The 19,205-nt window shown below is 35.4% G+C and overlaps 3 protein-coding genes across 7 annotated transcripts in view; all 3 read right to left on the bottom strand.

Annotated features, from left to right (window-relative positions):
- Positions 1-16,470, bottom strand: part of LOC111450407 — a 20,329-nt gene extending 3,859 nt beyond the window's left edge. Inside the window, exons 1-2 of the mRNA XM_023090506.1 lie at positions 16,460-16,470; positions 3,209-3,328 (exon numbers count right to left, since the gene is read on the bottom strand). The gene's annotated coding sequence lies outside the window, so the exon portion shown is untranslated. The remainder of the gene's footprint in view (positions 1-3,208; positions 3,329-16,459) is intronic.
- On the bottom strand, positions 4,001-6,613 carry LOC111450420 (50S ribosomal protein L18). Of its 2 annotated transcripts, none has more exons than XM_023090529.1 (3): positions 6,277-6,613; positions 5,789-5,935; positions 4,001-4,498 (listed from the first exon to the last, which is right to left on the bottom strand). In XM_023090529.1, exons 2-3 carry the CDS (start codon positions 5,897-5,899, stop codon positions 4,046-4,048), a joined length of 564 nt encoding a protein of 187 aa, XP_022946297.1. In that variant the 5' UTR covers positions 5,900-5,935; positions 6,277-6,613; the 3' UTR covers positions 4,001-4,045. The 2 variants fall into 2 exon arrangements, with proteins under 2 accessions (XP_022946297.1, XP_022946296.1); XM_023090528.1 differs by having other exon boundaries at positions 5,789-5,958; positions 6,277-6,612.
- The window catches only part of LOC111450403 (probable manganese-transporting ATPase PDR2), a 17,656-nt gene continuing 6,113 nt past the window's right edge, over positions 7,663-19,205 (bottom strand). For 2 of the 4 annotated variants that reach the window (XM_023090500.1, XM_023090502.1), the window contains 15 exons: positions 18,685-18,789; positions 18,491-18,601; positions 18,270-18,356; positions 18,012-18,194; positions 15,871-15,921; positions 15,653-15,778; positions 14,739-14,818; positions 13,781-13,889; positions 12,089-12,217; positions 10,985-11,050; positions 10,718-10,789; positions 9,570-9,721; positions 9,314-9,425; positions 9,116-9,232; positions 7,663-8,960 (listed from right to left, as the gene is read on the bottom strand). In XM_023090500.1, coding sequence (XP_022946268.1) covers positions 7,848-8,960; positions 9,116-9,232; positions 9,314-9,425; positions 9,570-9,721; positions 10,718-10,789; positions 10,985-11,050; positions 12,089-12,217; positions 13,781-13,889; positions 14,739-14,818; positions 15,653-15,778; positions 15,871-15,921; positions 18,012-18,194; positions 18,270-18,356; positions 18,491-18,601; positions 18,685-18,789 — 2,613 coding nt within the window. In that variant the 3' untranslated portion in view covers positions 7,663-7,847. The remainder of the gene's footprint in view (positions 8,961-9,115; positions 9,233-9,313; positions 9,426-9,569; positions 9,722-10,717; positions 10,790-10,984; positions 11,051-12,088; positions 12,218-13,780; positions 13,890-14,738; positions 14,819-15,652; positions 15,779-15,870; positions 15,922-18,011; positions 18,195-18,269; positions 18,357-18,490; positions 18,602-18,684; positions 18,790-19,205) is intronic. The other 2 variants (XM_023090499.1, XM_023090501.1) reach the window with 2 other exon arrangements.

Below are 19,205 nucleotides of genomic sequence, written 5' to 3'. Positions count from 1 at the left end.
AGATTTTTTTTTTTTTTTTTTTTTTTTTTTTCTTTCTAAACCATTCGGCTATGCATCGAAAGAGTAGTATGAGATAAATGGCATTTCCAAATTTAGCTGACTTATCGAAGGCCTCTTTCAACGTCATAAACTTTTATCTCTTTAAAAGCTCCCTTGCGGCATGTACTTCAAGAGGCGTAACATTAGCGCCTTGGCATTTCCGAATTATTTTAATATAACAGCCCAACCCCACCGCTAGCGAATATGGTCTTCTTTGAGTTATGCCATCTGGACTTCCCCTCAAGCTTTTAAAACACGTCTACTATGGAGATAGGCCATAGTTATTCGGACCTCTGACACACATTTGAGAGATCTCACATCGGTTGGAGACGGGAACGAAGCATTGCTTATAAGGGTGTGGAAACCTCTCCCTAGTAGACGCGTTTTAAAACCTTGAGGGAAAGCCCAAAGAAAACAATATCTGCTAGTGGTGGGCTTGGGCTATTACAAATGGTATCAGAGCTAGTCACCGAACCGTGCGAGGCACTGGTCGGAGTAGGGCTAGACCCTCTCCATAGTAGACATGTTTTAAAACCTTGAGGGGAAGCCTAGAAGGGAAAGCTCAAAGAGGACAATATCCGCTAGCAGTAAACTTGGGCTGTTATAGATGGTATCAGAGCCAGACACCGGGCGGTGTGCCAGCAAGGAAGTTGGGTCCCCAAGGGGGTAGATTGTGAGATCCCATATCGGTTGGAAAGGAAAACGAAACATTGCATATAAGGGTGTGGAAACCTCTCTCTAGCAAATGCGTTTTAAAACCTTGAGGGAAAGCCCAAAAAGGACAATATCTGCTAGCGTTGGTGGGCTTGGGCGGTTACATTTAACCTTTTTTTTTTTTAAGAAAAATATCCCTAGATGCAAAAATCCTTGCTTTTATTTTTTTCATGCCCATAATCCCCTTATGGGTGTGATACCCATTGGTAGTCATACTTATACAACACAACAAGGGCTTGTGGCAATACCCATTCACGGTAGACCTCTCCTCCATCTCCGTTACATTATTTCTTCTCATTTCTTCTCTAGATCTTGGCATCAGGGAGATGTGTTCTCTTGAGGCTCTAACCTCAAATGGCTTCTTAATTACTTTATTTTATTAGAATAAATATCCCTAAATACAAAACCCTTGCGTTTTTTCCAATCCCCCCTTGGCCGTACTTAAACACAACAAGGGTTTGAAGCGATACCCATTCACGGTAGACCTCTTCTCTCTATCTCCTTCACATTTTTTTCTTTTCATTTCTTCTTCAATTCTTTGCATTAGGAAGGTGAGTGCCTTGCCTATTCTTAAGGAGGTGTGCGCCTTACCTATGGTTAGAGAGAGAGGTGCTAGTTCTTGAGGCCTAGCAAAGGTGCACGTCTCAAAAGCTTCTCTATAATTTTTATTTTTCTTTTAGGAAAAAAAAAATCCTAAGCAAAAACCTAGTATTTATTTGCGGTTTCCCAATGGCAGCAGTACTTAAACAATGCAACAAGGGTTTGTGACAATACTCATTTGCGGTTCTTCTTTGCATTTCTAAGTTCTTCGTACTGCTTCTTTGATAAACCTTGAATTTTTATTATTGTTATTTTTAGCGTGCATCCTAGGGGCCAAGGAGTAGATGACCACACCTAGAAAGAAACTAAGCAATCAAGGACTGCCAATAATTTGTTATCTTGAGGAGGCTAAAAAAGAATTTTGTGTGGTTTGAGCACCACCAAATAGTTGTTGCTTTACATAGTCTCAAAGTCTATCCAAAGAAGATGTCCTATTTTAAAAGCTTCTTTGATTATGCCCCTTCCATAACAGCCATCCGATAACCCTTGCTGCAAATTTCCAAAGAATTCCAATTTTCCCAGTAAAGTTCTTCCCCCAAGGCTCTGCGTTAATGTATTTTTTTATACATAGAAATAGCAGCGAATCTACATAGCAGCTAAACGATAACCCTCATTGGATGTTTACTATTATGTATATGTACATCTACAAATATATTTAGTGTAACTTAAACACAGCATGCTTGCCAAAAAAAAGTTTTAAAAAAATAATAAATAATAAACTAATAAAGAAGCATGCACTGCACAGCCCTATAGGACTATTGCGCTTTAGTGCATCTTGAGCTTTAAAAAATCTACCTTAGGCTCCTCCCAACAGATTCCTCCATAAGCAACATTAAAAACAGTACTTAAAATCAGCCATATCCATACTATCAACATAAAACAGTATTCCCCAAATAAGCTGTAGACTTCTTTCTCTTTTTTTTTTTTTTTTTTTTTCCTAATATAGTGTATGCCTAAAATTTCCAGGTTTAACGCCTTCTAGTCCAATTCATTCTCATAGTAGCGCCTTGCCTTTTATATATATATATATATTCTAAAAGGTTGCTTCAGGTGTTTCAAGAGATTTCCGAAGAGGGGGTTGCTAATAGAAGAACTAACGAGACTAGCAGTTGTTTGGATTCCAACAGTCGCTCTGTCAAGGTGAGCTTTCTTTTGCCTCTTAATAGAAAAATCATGGAACATTTCAGTGGAAATAATAAGAGAAGTACTTTCTTTCACCATTGATGGTTCCTAGTCCACTTCTATCAAAGGAAGAAAAATTTTGGAAGCTATATCTTTACAGTAGAGACAGCAGATAAATGTTCACACATGAAGAAGAAGGCTTCATTCTAGAGGAAAATAGACCATAAAAAACAAAAAAATATAAAAATTACAAATAGAGAAAAGAACTACAATTGCTAAAAATGAAGAATAAAAGACAATCAGAAGAGGAAAAAACTTATAAAAATTTTCAAACAACTGCTGCCAGGCTCCACGCCTAGAATCTAATGCCCTAAATACCCAAAAAAAAAAAAACAGTACTCTTCTCGAGCCAAATGAACCCAATATATATGTAACTACAAGTAATCAACCTAACTTATCGAGCAACGATAGCTTGCTCTAATCCAAATTACAAAGCCCTGGCATAAACAAATATATATACAATTACAAAACCCTAAATTCTGAACCAGAAGTTACGTGCAAAGAACCAAGCCAAAAACACCAAACATACAACTCCCATTTCCCGCAACGAAACACCAAACATCAGGCAATTCCAGCTCCATCTCATTACCCCCACTCTCTCTCTCTCTCTCTCGGCAAGCTAACAAAGATCAACAAAAACTCGCAGATAGAGATAAGAGACGCTAGCAAGTACCTGGGAAGCCGACGAAAATAGAGAGCGATCTGAGAAGAGAACCAATAATCTGGAAACGATGAACGATCAAGAGAGATGGGGATTTCGTGTTCCGTCGATTGCTTTTCAATGCAACTAAATCTGTCGGAGAAAAGAAAAGAGGGAATTATTATATTCTTCCAACTTTTAAAAACCTAATATATTCAATATTCTTTTTAACTTTCAATTACGTCATTAATAGATTTTTATAAAATATTAAAAAATAATTTATCTATTAAATAGTTATTCATAAATTTTAAAAAATGTAAAATAGAATGAAGATTTAACCATACAAAATTATAAAATTTATTAGATAAAAAATTTTAAATAATTTTTAAAATTCAATATATTTTACCTTATTACCTTATTTTAATAATTTATTTACAAAATATTTTCTTAAAAATTTATAAAATATTGATTAAAATATCTTTTGTTTATAACTTTTGAAAAATACATCCACAGTGTCATTTAATGTTATGAAAAATTAAATAAATTTTTTTAAAAAAATTAAATTACTAAATTTAAGATTTATTAAAAATACACTGACAAGTACATATATCAAAATAGGATTCTAACGCGCAAAATTGGCGTAAATCCCATACCTTTACTGATCTCTAGAGAGGTTTCGCTAAGAGTGCGAGGATTTTAAGTTATTAAGTTTTCATCGTTAAAATTCGAGCATTCGCCTTGGATGTTCAGAAACAAACGCTACAAACCACACGGTATCGAAACCTTGATATAATAACACACCTAAATAGAAGATTCAGAAGAGCATTAATGAAGAATCCAAAGTGTTATTTCAAAAGGATAATTGGTTGTTTACTCCAGGTAGATTTTTACATCAATCCCATTATCAATAAGAGACTGAACCACAGCTCTTATTTTGCCTTCAAATTTATCCCTCTCTCTAGGAGTGTAACTAGCAGTATAAACATCAGCTTCTTTAGCCCTCTCAGATAAAATTCGGCCTACGGCCAAACAAGCAGGAATGTCCGAACGAGACTGAAGAACAGCTTTGATATCTTTCGAGTTCGTACCTGCAACTGCAACTTGTTTACAAGTCACCCTGTGCGTGAGCGATGCTGAAACAAACCGCTTCGAGATGAACACGTCGAGTGTAAATGGTTCCATGTAGGCTACCGTCCGTTGTTTGAATGATATGTGCTTTTTTGGATTTTTGGATTTCTTCCCCTTTTGGTATGTGTATGGCCGACTATTATCATCGTCGACGAAGTCCTCCACACCAAAGAAACTTCTGGGTGCATAATGAGCCTGTGATGGAGTAATCAAAGGTTCATAAATCTGGGCAAGTAATTTTTCTAATGCAAAAGATGGATTCATTTAAGCACTATGAAAATGATAACATCATGTAGAAGTCAAAAGAGTAGGCAATAAGAGGATATAGGGATACAGATATTGATTAAATTTGAATATGTGATCTTCTCTATCATTGTTGGTGTCCAAGGCAAAACTAATATAAGGATTACTATGAAGTTAGTAACGGTCCAAGCCCCACCACTAGCAGATATTGTCCTCTTTGGGCTTTCCCTTCCGAGTTTCCTCTCAAGGTTTTAAAACGCATCTACTAGAGAGAGGTTTCCACACCCTTATAAAAACAGATGTGGGATCTCGCAGAAGCCCTCAACAGTTGATATTGAAAACTCGTAGAATATTTATAATTCTAGTTACCTACTTTGAAGTTGACACCTCATAGATGTCTTAGATGTAATTCGGTAACAAAGGCGTAGAAATCTTCATTAGTTTTCTGAAATTTGCCTTGCACCTTTGGAAAGACCCCCAATTTATAGGAGATAAGTCCAGCCACCTAACTAACTACAATAACAGCTATAAAAAACGACGAAGAGAATCCGCCACAAGTCAACAACTGACTAACAAGCCTGTTCCTCACGAAAACAAGAAAATAATAACCGAAACAATAAAACTGAAAAAGACAAGGTTAAAGCCCTTGTTAGCCATTACAACATCTAAGATAACAACTTCACTATCTGATTATTCGGTCAACTCTTAGTGGATGATATGGTATCCATATCCTAAATTCTATGAACTCCCAGCTCCTATGTAAAGCTTCTGGGAGGTATCTCTTAAGTTATCTGTAAGAGATTAGGCCATTAGTTTCAGTGCTAAAGCTAGAAGTAACATATACGGTTGCTTAAGCAGTCACGGTGTCGAAGGAAAAGCTTGGATTCTTTGGATCAACATTGTCAAGTACCAAAGGGAATTTGGTTTTAGAAGAAGATCTTTGACAAAAAATGCTCCTCATGGGAAGAAACCTTTGAATCAATCAAGCTTCATATGGCTTCTCCTTGTGATCCATCCAAAGCTTTTCAAAACTATTCAATCCAGTAAATTACTACTGGGTAAAATTCCTTTTTGGTGAAAGTCTATGTTACCTCATTATGTAAATTATGCAAAGAGTGAAATATTGTGATTTTGAAGATGTATTGTGTGTAGTATCTTATTTTGGAGGTTTTGCTTATTAGAAAAAAATAATATATACATTTAAAAACAAACATATAGATAACTAAGGGAAGAAATTCTTACCTCCCCCTTATGAAAGTCACTTGTTGGCACAAACAAATAAGGCCTGGCCCTGTTTACTTCACATGCACAAACCGCATGTTTCCGCATGTTTCCAAGCAAGTGTTTCAACATCTTTTCCTCCTTCTACTAGCCAACCCCGCTTTTGTACTGAAAGAACCCGATTACAACTCCTATGAACACCCAAATCACATGAAGTATCTCAGGAGTAAATAAACGGATTAAACTACTAAATAAACATCGGGTACGCTGGAGAAGGCTTAAATTCATCACGGAAGAACACACATACAGATTCAACCTCTATGAGGCATTTTGTCGAACAGTTAGCAGGCAATACATAATTCCTTCTATCGAACATTTCAAATATCAAAAGCGAGTAACAAATGGAAGAAGCCATGAATCCGAACAAGTTATGTGCATTATTGGCAATCCATAACCAAAACCCCATCAAGAAAACAAAGAAATTAATATGAGGAGCTGATAGAGAATACCCAATAGGATAAAAATAAAGGGGAGAATGGCGAAACAAATTTCTTCAATAATTCAAACTTCTTCCACAGCTTCTGCAATAAGTTAACGATCAGCTGCCAGTTCGTTGAGAGACAAATTAAACGGGAGAGAAAGCGAAGATCAGCGCGGTTGATTTTGGCTCAAAAGCTAAGAAAAGAGAGACCAATATGTAAAAGAACAAAGATTGATGCAGCCCGTCTCCACGCCATTTTCACCAGCACTTCACCTTTGTTCGATTTGGTTCCTTATAGCCCTTTAGGTCTCTCGAGTCTCAATTCATAAATTAGGGTTTCCATTTTGTTACATTACAACAATCTCATATTTTCGGATTGAAGTCCAATATTTTATAATTAGGGCTAATATTTCATTTCTAAATTAATTTCCTTTATAATTACTTGTTTAAAAAAAATTGAAAATTTGTCCCTTAAATCACTTTTCATTCTAAATTTTTAATTTTATCAAATTACATCTATAATTGTTACATTTTATCTTTTAATTTTAAAAAGTACTATTAATTTTAATTTTTTAATGAGTTATCACTCAAAGTATCATATAAATGTTTGAATATAAAAACATATATATGATATGAATTAATAAAATTTAGAGACACACAAAATTAAAGCAAAAATTTTTGTTCAAAATTATGAGTTTTGAAATGGTTAATAAGTGGTTTAATTTGTGCATTTGTCAACATTATTTTTGTGCAAATTTTTTATTTTATAAAAATTTACCATTTTTATTAGAATTGGTGGACGATAATGCGAAAATAGAATCCAAGAAAAAAAAATTCAACAAGTGGATTTTTTTTTTTTATTCTTATTTGTCGCGTGAAAACACGAACATATAATCATATAAGGTTTATATCAATTAAACTACACTTAAGTTGATAGTAACACGAACATATAATCATATAAGGTTTATATCAATTAAACTACACTTAAGTTGATAGTTTTGTACTATTGGGGTTATGTCTAGTTAACTCAAGTGTTGTGAGATCTCACATTAGTTGAAGAGGGAAACAAAACATTCCTTCTAAAGAGTGTGGACAATATATGCTAGTAGTGAGCTTAAACTGTTACAAATAGTACTAAAGCCAGACACCGGGTGGTGTGTTAGCGAAAACGCCGGCCCCCCAAGGCAGTGGATTGTGAGATCTCATCGGTTGAAGATGAGAACAAAACAAATCTTATAAGAATGAGAAAACTATTATTAATAGATCTGCTTTAAAACTATAAGACTAACGACAGTAACAGTAACAATGCACGTAATGTAGCATCAAACTCGGTAGGACCAATTCATTAGATTCGGATAAAGCAACGATGACTAATTGTGTCATTTACATCGTTTGAATTTGGAAAAAAACATCATTCCAACCAAAAGTTGTCAGTTTAAGACTACCCATAAACAGAGTCTACACCTAAATTTTATAAGAAATTTTGACAAAATTCCACCACTTAGTAAGGCCTCAGTGGCAAATATAAATCATCATATCCTTCTTTCTATTGCTACAATACATGGGCTCAATCCCATTCTACTACAAAAAAAAATTCACTCACAGCTGTTTCTTCTTCTCCAGATTCGCAGCCGCCAGTCGTTGTCGCTTTCGCCATGCCGGGATTTTACCTGGGAACATCCATCTCAATAGTCTTTCCCAGGAGTAACAGCACAAGAACATAAGAAGTGCCCAAGCTAGAAGCTTATCCCTCAATCCCGCAGGCAGTGGAACGAGTTTCAGCCAGTCATTGAGATCTCTGAACAAATCCGAGGTAATGACGGTGAAGAAACCAACCGCAGCCAAGAGAGCGTATAGGAATGGCTTGTTTTCGGATACGCTCTGGTTGAAGGGATGACCCATGTAGTTTACAGCAAAGGTTGCCACCTGAAGCATCATGCTTACCATGTATGAAACTGTGTTAACCAAGTTGGGATGAAAGTCTGAATCTGGCTCTATACATTCATCAGGCATGTGCTTTTCGGCTTCTTTCACTGAAGACATCAAGAAAAATAAGTGGATTGCAAATTGGCCTAACAGAGAAAGGAGAACATAAGAACAAAAGATGTGTGGATGGGGGCGTTCAGCTGAAAGTGTTGGAAGGGGGCGCGCATGTGAGATGAACAGAAAGAAGGCTGCTGTGAATACTCCACTGATGGTCGCTTGAACATCGCCTAGCTTGACACCGTCCAAATACATAACACTGAGTACATAGGCGGTAGCGAGGCAGTTGAGACCGAGTATTTTAAACATCTGAAGAGTTGTCACCAGAGTACTTCGACCTTGGCGAATAATGTCCGTAGTCGGGGCAACAGAAGCATGCTTTGCTGTGAATGGTGATGCCATGGATGCATCTCCAAGCTTGACAATAGGGGCGGAGCGCCCATCACCCTCTTCATTTAACTCATCCATAAGTTTCTTTAGCTTCTGTCTTTGCATCTCGGCAGGTGTCCGTGCACGGTTACTAGCTTGCTCAGTAGCAGAATCCAGTTTTGCACTACCTTTGCTTTTTGAAGAACCTTCTCCAGCTAGAAGTGGTTTTCCTGATGCTTCGGATGAAAGCTTAGATTTCTTCGACTTTGCAGACCGAGCAGCGTCATCTTTAGATGCTTCTGAAGAAGAGTTGCCACTTTGAGGAGGGACAGCGTTCAGGAGAGCAATTCCTACATGGGCCTGATAAACAAGGAAGGGAATTATAAATGCTATATAGAAAAGGAATTCATCTCAAACATCCAAGTTAAATGTTCTAGCACAAAATCTTTCTGCTGCTCCACATTAAAATTGTTAACGCCCTAAAATGTAAGTCGATAAACATCTTAAGACAAGACCTGTTTCAAAGCACCAACATCGTTCGTTCCATCCCCACACATCAACGTCATTCTTCCTACTGTTTTAAAAGTGGTCAATATGAGTTCTTTCTGCTCAGGAGCAACTCTTGCAAAAACCTGATAGACCAGTTCAGATATACGGCATCAAGTTGGCATCATTGCAAGAAACAATATTCTTACAAAAGAGAGATCGAGAACCTTAACGTATGGAATAACATCCAGCACAGTGAAGGTGCGATGTAGCATTTCGATGCAGTCACCTCCAATACACAGATCATACATCTCTGACAAATCTCCCACCTCTTTCTCTCTGACGAAATATATATGAGGATAAAGAAATCATGTAAATGTAAACACTAACATATGTGGGAAAAAGATGTAAACCAGCACGGTTCAGAAGCATGGGAAAAAAAGTAGAAGCAAAGTGAGGACTTTAAATACTCGTAAAATTCACCTGTAGGGAACTGTCTGTAACTCATCTGGGGAGAGCCATTCATACTCCTCAGTTCCCTTCTTTGAATTGAGAATTAAAATCTGCTTTGAGGTAATATGAACTTGGCTAGCTACGTGGCATGCTGTTAAAGCTTGGTCACCAGTAATCATTACCTGATACAACAGAAAAGCATGTATTTCACTCCAGAAACTTGCTTCAGAATGATACAGAAAGGGATTGAAGATCGAACAATTTCAAATTATTTATTTTCATCGACTTATTAAAAAATATGGAATATATATATTTTTTTTTGTAAGGAACCAAACTTTTATGGAGAAGATGTAGGAATACAAGGGCATATAGAAAGAAATAGGTCCAATAGGTCCGAAAAAACGGGAGTCCATACTTGTTAAGGAAAAGACTCCAATGTAAAAAAACAAGACCGAGATCAAAATTACATAAAGGTAGTGACCGACATCCATAAAGAATGATAGGTAGGTTGCAAATATAGGAAAAAATTACTAAGCAGATGGCAGAATCCTATAAGACATGACGAGGCCTACAAGACTGCCTTGAGTAATCAATCGAGTTTGCAGTTACATGATACACAAAAGAGACCAAACGAGGTAAATAGAGGTTTCAGGGATCGAAGAAAATTCTTACGGCCATGGTTAGAGTCCAGATGATATTAAAAATTTCAATGGACGTGGACTTCCAAATTTGAGTTGAATCTTTGTACCATCAGATCAATTAAGACTACACTTAGAGTAGCTCTGTCATAACTTACCGTGGTTTGACATTCAGATTCTATTGAGAATATCTGAACTAATAGTTGAGTATATTTTCCTAAATTTATAGTTTTCGTAATGTCTTGTTCATCCAGTTAGATGCTTAATCCAGAAAATCTGATTTTCGAAGAATAAGAGTCTTTCACTTCGGAAAACAGAAACTAAAGAACATAGTCAGTTTCACAACAGAACAAATCCACTGGTACTGATTAATTCATACTACAACCTCTCATCATAGATGCATAAAATGCAAAATGGAAAGAAGATTAGTTCCTTACAAAATCGATAATGAAGCTCTTAAACCTCACTGATTTAGTAAACCAACAAGTATTTTCTATTAGTCACAATTAAGTGGAAATAATTAGGCTGGATAAACTGTACCAAGTCATGGGATGATCCTTTAAGCTCAGATAATATTGTCGCCGAATCTGCTCTAATTGGACAATTGAACACCTGGAATGTAATTAATGAACATTAAACAAAAGAGAACAGAAACTAAAGAGAAACAGAAAAAATAGCTCTAATTGCAAGCTGCATATTTCGTAAGAATGGAGAATCAATTATGGGTGGACAAAAGAACGAGTGGCATTCCAAATGATTAAAATCAGATATTAAAAATGAAACAAGAGAGAGGAAGTCCCTGATTACCGCAAAACCTGCAAATGTAAGGTCATTCTCCACCACGTCCCTATCCAGGGCTCTAGCTTCACTAACCTACAATATTGGAAAGAAATAGAAACCAGCCAGGTAAATGAAGCATTTATATAATGAAATTACAGATTTATGTACATTCCATTTCAATTAGTACATAATATTGATGACAATGACAGCGATAAAGAAGACAATGACAATGATCCAAGGAACATGGACACAAACATGAGAAAATCCAGACAATGAGATATAACATTTTCTAAGAAGTTAGGTCATGGGCATTTTCAATGAAATATATTTTAATATACTTTTCCACCTATTAATACTTCAATAAACTACAGAACTTCCATCTTCATCTACTCAATCTAAAGCAACTTTAAATAATGTTAAATAAAGTGTGTATCTTCTTGGACAAAATGTTATTTAACAACAAAATAAGAGCAATTCCCCTCAAAATATACATCTTTACAAAGGGGAAAAACACAAAAAACTTGATCTGAACAGTGAAAAATTACTTTTACGCAGATTTATTAATAGAAATATAATTATTTTCTTCGTTTTTTATTTATTTAAATATTTATTGTTCAGTTCCAATAGATTTTCATCCTTCCTTACATTAAATCTAAGTTCCTTACGTGAATAATTTCACTCGATTAAAAGAAGACTTTTCTTTTTCTAACGTTTCTATGAATAGTTTTGTTCATTTTCTCTGTTGCATGTGTCACCCAATATATTCCCCTTCATGTTCAAATATGGCCTTAACATGTTCTAGATTTTACGAGTTATTTAAAAAATCAGAGATTTCAATCACACGTCCAGCATGTCTCCAGTGTATGTTCAAACATGCTTGTGCGGATAAACAACAATGTGCTCAAATAGAGTGCCCATGTTTCCGAGACAAAGATGGTGATCGTGAAAATCACAGTTGGAAAAATAACCCTAAGAAAAAAATGAAACTGTCAACTGTGACAATAACAGGGACAACTAAAATGGCAACGATGATGTTGGCGAAAACATCCAAAATAGTAAATGGTCATTTTAAATTTATGCATAGATGTGGAAGGTGGAAGGAGGAAGGGGGTGATGGGACAAATATCTTACTGTCATGTCTGGAAGTGATTTGTAAGCAAGAGCAAGGACACGGGAACCTTGTCGTGTATACTTCTTATACGTCTCAACATAAAATGAAGGTATATCCGTGAGCCTCTCCTGGATGGTTTCGGGGGCACCCTGAAATGAAGAGACCAAGTTTATTTAAACTGGGGAGGTTAAAACAATTATTTGCATGGCAAATAACAAACTCGACATGTAACTCTGGTGCTAGAATCTAAATACTTATATTCAGGCCAATGTATGCTAGATGTGTCCCTAGCATGTCCTAACATGTCTGAAATTAAATAACAATAACATCATTCTTTCGTTTCATCCTTGCGTTCCCAAATTACATTCTTGATGCAAATCTATGTGCATATCTTACCAGTTTCGTGAAGAACTCAAACACTTAATGTGTTCATACTTCATGAAAGTTAATACAACTATGAAACAAAGAATTCATACAATTATCCACCAAAATCGATTTCAATATAATCAAATTGCTACACCACATCTGTTCATTCTAGCCTCTAATTGAACTTTGGCAAGCGAGCTTTTCTAAATTTTATGGCACAAGAGAAATAGGAGGGTCTTAATGGGTTTAAGAAGCCTGGGAAGGAGGTTTAGGGAGCGACCATTTCCCTGGCTCTCTATGAGCTTTCTAAGAGATTTGTAGTTGATCTTTTATATTCTATTCTTAACAACTAGAGCAGTTTTCTTGTAATTTTACCTTTTATTCTCTTTTTATTAAATCCATAAATTTCATTAATAAAATGAAACATACTAAAAGGGAGGAAGTCCTCCAAGAATAATGGGGTTTCAAAAAACCCCTCCAATTAACACAAATATTGCTAAGCATATCATTACAAAATGATCTATCTAGCATACACCAAGTAGTTGATGCATACAAAATTAGAACATATGGATAAGTGGGGTTTCTCTTCGTCTTCCCGAGGTTCTATTCTTCTTGTGGCTCTTCTTGTTGAAATGTTTCATCAATAAAGAGAGAGGATCAACCACATTAAGACTGCCCAACAATAATTCCATCATGATCAGTGGAATGAATGATTTTTAAGGCATTTGGGTCTTTCAAATTAAGAAGCGGATCATGCACTAAGGGTCCCTTAGAACCAACAGCTACTTCGTTCAACTTATCTTTATACAACAAAATAAATTCATCTTCCACCGAATTTGAAAAGTCTTTGAATGATAAATCACCATGAACTTGGAGTATCAACAGAAACTATATCACCAAAACAGAGAGAGAAACTTCTAATACTACCATCCTTCACAACAATTTCTACTGGAATTAAGTCATAAATGTTCTTCTTAACTTCAATTAGGGCAGTTGAAAGAAAGTCGCTAGTTATATTGGCATGGCTTTTGTTCTGTTTCGTCTCAGTTGTCGTTTATTTGGGCCATTCTTTTTCAAAGCCCCTTTATTTATGCCTTCATTCAATTTCATGAAAGTTGGTTTCTTTTAAAAAAAATAAATAAGTAAAAGAATCTAGCCTCATTTAAAAGATTGGTTGTGCTGGTTTTTTTTTTCAGTTACCCATTGTATATCTTTCAGATTCTCAATGAAAGTATGGTTCTTCATCCCAAAAAGGAAAGGGAAAAAAAGTCTTACTCGTGAAACAAGGTAACTAGAAATAAATAAGTCTAACACGTATGATGGACATGAAGAGGAAACAATCAGACCTTCACAAATGCAAGAAATTCCTCTTGAAGGCGTACAACAACTGCCATTCTCTTCAAATGTGAAGCAAAGTGGTGCCTCTGAACAATCTGGACAGCGTGCCCACTTCCCCTGCAATTAATTAAAAACAAATTCTACAATGAAAATAAAGAAAAATGCATAGCTATGCAGAGTTAGATGACTATAAGAACTAAATGTCTCACCTAGAGAAAAACAGAAAGAGCAGTTGCTGATGCACAAAACTTAAAGCAGGAGCTTTTTTTTTTTTTGATAACCCAAAATATGTAATGAAGAATGAAGAGGATAAGATAAAATGCTTAAGTAACATTGAACGTGAATTCAAAGTGCATGGATGACTGTTCTAAAAAGTAAAGGCACGGGCATAAAGATTGCACCAAGTACAATCGTAGCATCTACCTTCCGTGGAAATGTCTATGTAGTTTCACTCAAATGTCTATGTTATGAAATTTGGCATGGCGTGTTTGTGTACGGAAGAGAGAGAGTTAAAAACAAGTACATTGCCACTTATGTGTATATCTAAAGCTTCTACTAAGACTTACTAACCATCATGGGGACCCTAAACAAAGAGAAAAAGTAAGTTGAGAAACAAATGGACTGGATGAGAGTAAGTCTACCTCTTTCAGTATTAGCAAGCTTGGGTATTAACATTTGAGGGAGGTGAACAAAAAAAACAATTTATAACCTCAAACAAATCTAAATTTGTATCTTATCGTTGACTGTTTGACCATGGCCCAACGTGCAACTTTTTACATGCTGAGATAATACATGTAAACATAAAATTTAAGTTATAAATTTGATAATCTTCCATAGGATATCAGATTTAAACTAAAACTTCAATCAATTTAAGGAATCTTTCTACATTATAATTTACATATATAAGTACATCGACACATAAATTCATATGTTTGTGGAACCTTAAAAGAAAGGAGGGGAACATACTTTCTGGGAATCGCTTTCTCATCAGATTTGTAAGCCCAATCAACTCCCTTGAGTGCAGCCTTTTCAAGAGGATCCCCCACCTATCGAAAAGTGAGAACAGATAAAGTAATGTTCCCAGATGTAACTTTAATATGAATGTTGAATGAATTTAAAAATTAAAAAAAAAAAAAGAATATATTTTGACACGTGCAAACAAATAAATACCCTTTAACTAAGTCTGCATATGAATATATATCTGAAAGGTACTATATGCAAGCAGGACCATCGAATCCCCCTTCACAGAAACTTGGAAACCATTATTATGTGAAAGTTTTTGGTTTGGGATAGTTCGGGTTATTTAGTTTTCAACATTTTCTTTCGAGAGGGATTGGATGGTCCTGCTTGTATATAGAATTTATATTCACGATTTCTGTGAACATAGAAACGATAATCTCTGTCACACAACCTCCTCAACCATGAAGTATTTGGGTTGGGATAGTTCGAGTTATTTACGTTATTTGTTCAAATTCTTAAAAGAGTAAGAAATAATAATAATAATAATAATAATCCACTAAGAGAGGCCTAGAACGAAACACCCGGGCCAAGGCCACTCCAACATAGAGGGAATGCATTTGGTCAAAGGTAGCAGGAGCGGTTTCAAAATTGGAATAAATGTTTAAATACACTTGCTCCAAATGTATATCCAACAAGTGCTAGCAAAGTAAAGGTTCGGATGTCCAAGGCAACGTGTTTCATGAGATAATGTCAAATCAACCCCATTAATAACAACCTTTTCAAGCAGAGATTCCCACCCAGTTGAAAAGTGAAAACCAAATACAGTGTTCCATGCGCAATATTTAGTAAGAAGCATATTCACGCAAACTTTTCTTTTCATGGATAGATATATCAAGAATTCAAGAACGAAGCTAGCTTACCAACTTGTTGTCCACAAACACCAATGCATGGCAAGAAGCCAGAATTTCAACTGTGCGCAAAGACACACTAGTCATGTCAGTTTCCAAATCCTCCTTATCACTCACACCAACTACTCCTCGAAACTCCTACAGATGCCCAGATAGTGAAGAATAAACATCTTCAATAGAATTACATAATGGATAACTATTTCCGTATGTTGAGTTCAATATGAACAAACCATGTCATCTGATGTCAATGTTCCTGTTTTATCGAAACAACAAATATCAACCTGCAGAAAAAAAAAACAATAAAAAAGATTAATTACAAATACACACATAGAGAGATACTAACATGCCAACCCAACAAAAACAGAACAAAAACGAAATTACGCAACACAGATTTATGTATTACAGCTCTAAAAAGGCAATACATCAACACAAAGCCAGAACCAAAATCAATATCAGATCTACAAAATAATATTAAAAAAACAGGCAATACATCAACACAAAGCCAGAACCAAAATCAATATCAGATCTACAAAATAATATTAAAAAAACAATAAAAACTACAAGCAGCCCCAATTGTTGGCGACTAGATGTAAACTTAAAGATAATCACAAACAAGTCTAGGACATTCAACCGTCCAAAGTCAGTTAAAACACCAAGGAAAAGCCATAATAAACTGCATCAAACTCCAAGTCCTTGATAGGACCCGGGTCTTCAAAAATAGAAGTAAACAAGTAACATTGAAATTGTATTACAAAATAAAGAAAGAAGATATTACAATATCCAAGCACTTCGAGAGGCCAAAACTTCCCCAAATTTTACCTCCCCATTTATAACCAACTCCCTCACTAACGTAATGTCTAATGACAAACATGCACAGATAGTATCTTAATAATACTGATATTAATAATCCTTTGGTTGATACTAATATGAATAATCCTTTGGCTGAATTTCATTCAGGAAATAAACACCCAATCTTTTCTTACATCTATTTTTCCTTTTATCACTTGGTATAAATTGAACGCTCCCTTGGTAACTATAGTTCATCTTCTCTAATAACCAATTGGAGATGTTTGTTTATAATCCATTAGATAGGATCTCATATTTCTGTAATTTCATTCAATCAATGAAAATTTACAGTTCCTATAAAAAATAAAAAAGCATCTTAATAATACTCCTCGTAACGTTTCCCAACTAATATTCCTCATATATAGAAAATAGAGACTGTTCGCAACTGTGTTATCACCATTGTGGCTCCAACATAACATTCCTTGTAAATAAGAGCTCTATTCTTAATCAATTTTACAAAGCATTTAAATCCTTGAGTTTTTGGACTAGATTGCATGCACCTTGACAATTCCCATGGAATACCCACCGAACCTTAATACATTTAATTGCCAAGGTAACTCACAAATAAGTTCAATTTTTTTATAAAAAGAAGTACTTTTGTGGTTTTGTACAGTTTACAGCCTCTAATGAGGCAACCAACACAAAATTTTGTAATTACACTACTCTCCTTGTCAACCTAGATTGGACGGTCTTCTTCTTGTAAATCCTTTGGTTTGGGGAGGGATCCTTGTCCCTTTGTCCTTTAGGTTGTTGGTTTAGTGGAATGAAGTGTTTCATCGTTTCTTATTCAAAAGAAAAGAAAAAAAGGGTAACACAGTGTGTTAAATCCTAGGTAAGTGATCACCCGAACTTAAACTCAACTCAGTCCCTTTAAACCATTTATACATAGCACTAATTGCTCATCGTGGTTAGTATAACTCTTTTCTTCTATAGGCCTGCCTTGCACAAAGAACTCATAGGAGCGCAACAATCTGTTTTTACACTACCAAGCGACTTAGAATCTATCGTCTCTCCTCTTCCAACAATTTAATATCAGTTGGTCGCACCACTCATCCATGCCCAACGCCATTGACCAGCTTCTTTGGGGATGTGCAGTCAATATTGTTTTATAAGAAATTTGAAGTTAACATGAACTTTCAACAACACAGGTAAAACCATAAAAAAAAATTGGAGATCATGCTTTTCAATGACTCTTGGTGTATGGTTTCCACTCTCCTTTGTATTTATGGTATTTACCACCCATATTTGTAATTCTTCTTTCATTAATGATAGTTTTGGTTTCTTATCAAAATAAGATATTTCCCAATGGAAGCTTTATATTTTTGTAATGGCATGACAACCGATAGAAAGTTGTCTTACCAGTTAATGCGTCAAAGGTTGGAAATATAAAACAATGAATAAAAATATCATGTATATGATCCGAAGATAAATTAACGATCTCATTGTATAAATAAGAAAAGAGTTTGAAGTGGACTTAATTGCAAAAACAGAGTGAAAATTCACTAGATAGGCAGAGGCAAACTACCTTTCCAGCAAATGGTATTCGAAAGGGCTCTGTACAAAATATTCCCCGACGCGCCAGAGCAATTAATGATGTATTAACGGCTATTGACAGTTCCATTGGTAGTTCAGGAGGAATTACAGAAGTGATTATAAGTGAGCAACTAAGGAAAAGCTTGTACTTGCTTCTCGTGGGATCTTCCAATCCCTGCATCGAATCAACTAACTTCACCCTATATCATTGAGATCTACAACTTGAGCACAGAAAAGTATGTCACCTTACCTTTACAAGTACGTAACCAGCAGCTATAACGGCAAATACAACTAAGAACATAATAAATAGGCCACTTTCCCAACTGTTAGCTGTAACCTACAATTGGAGCAGAAGGTAAATACACATATATTATAGCAGAAGGTAAATACACATATATTATCGTATCTTGGACAATAAGCATAGTACAAATTTCATCACAGTTGCAAACCAATAAATGTCAAATTAGTTACCCTCTCTGTAGAAAATAAAATTGTGCGCATTAGTTTCCCTTGACTTGTTTCGAACCCAGTCCTCAAAACAACTGCTAGGCAGCCACCATCAGGGGTTCTAAGAGGAAAGGTCTGTTCCACCAAATAAATCATAAAAATGAGAATATTCACAAGATCAAAGCTAAAGCCACCAAATTTCTTCCAAGAAAAACTACCTTATCTGGAGTATGCTGCAATATTTTGGTCCCACCAAATAACATATGACTTTTGTCTCTTTTAGCTGATAACTTCTCCTCAATTCCTCTCCCAGATATTGAAACCTGGGAAGGTAAGCTCTAGTTAATGTGGTTATGAAGCATAGATATAAAATCGTTCATATCCTTCTCAACCCTAATAAAGCACCCCACTCAGGAACTTATTTAAATAACTCAGCTTCACATTAATATTATTTAACAAAAACTATTATATAGATACTATAGGTTAACTATGAAAAAGAATACCTAGCTGAAATGCTTTCTTGAAATTTGAGTTGTAACTTTTCAAAACTATTCAGTACTTGAAATTAATTCTTGTAATTTTAGGTATTAACTTGCGAGTATACATTGCTTCAGCTTTAGGGAGCTATTCAGTTATGATTGTTGTAGAAAGTATGCTATTCTGTACATTCTGGATGTTGTCAGCTCTCCTTTTTCGTCTTTTACTTTTTTTTTTTTTTTTTTTTTTGGGGGGGGGGGGG

This window comes from Cucurbita moschata, unplaced genomic scaffold (assembly GCF_002738365.1).
Source record: "Cucurbita moschata cultivar Rifu unplaced genomic scaffold, Cmos_1.0 Cmo_Scf00012, whole genome shotgun sequence".
NCBI classification, from domain to species: Eukaryota; Viridiplantae; Streptophyta; class Magnoliopsida; order Cucurbitales; family Cucurbitaceae; genus Cucurbita; species Cucurbita moschata.
This window is presented reverse-complemented; position numbering and strand designations above follow the sequence as displayed.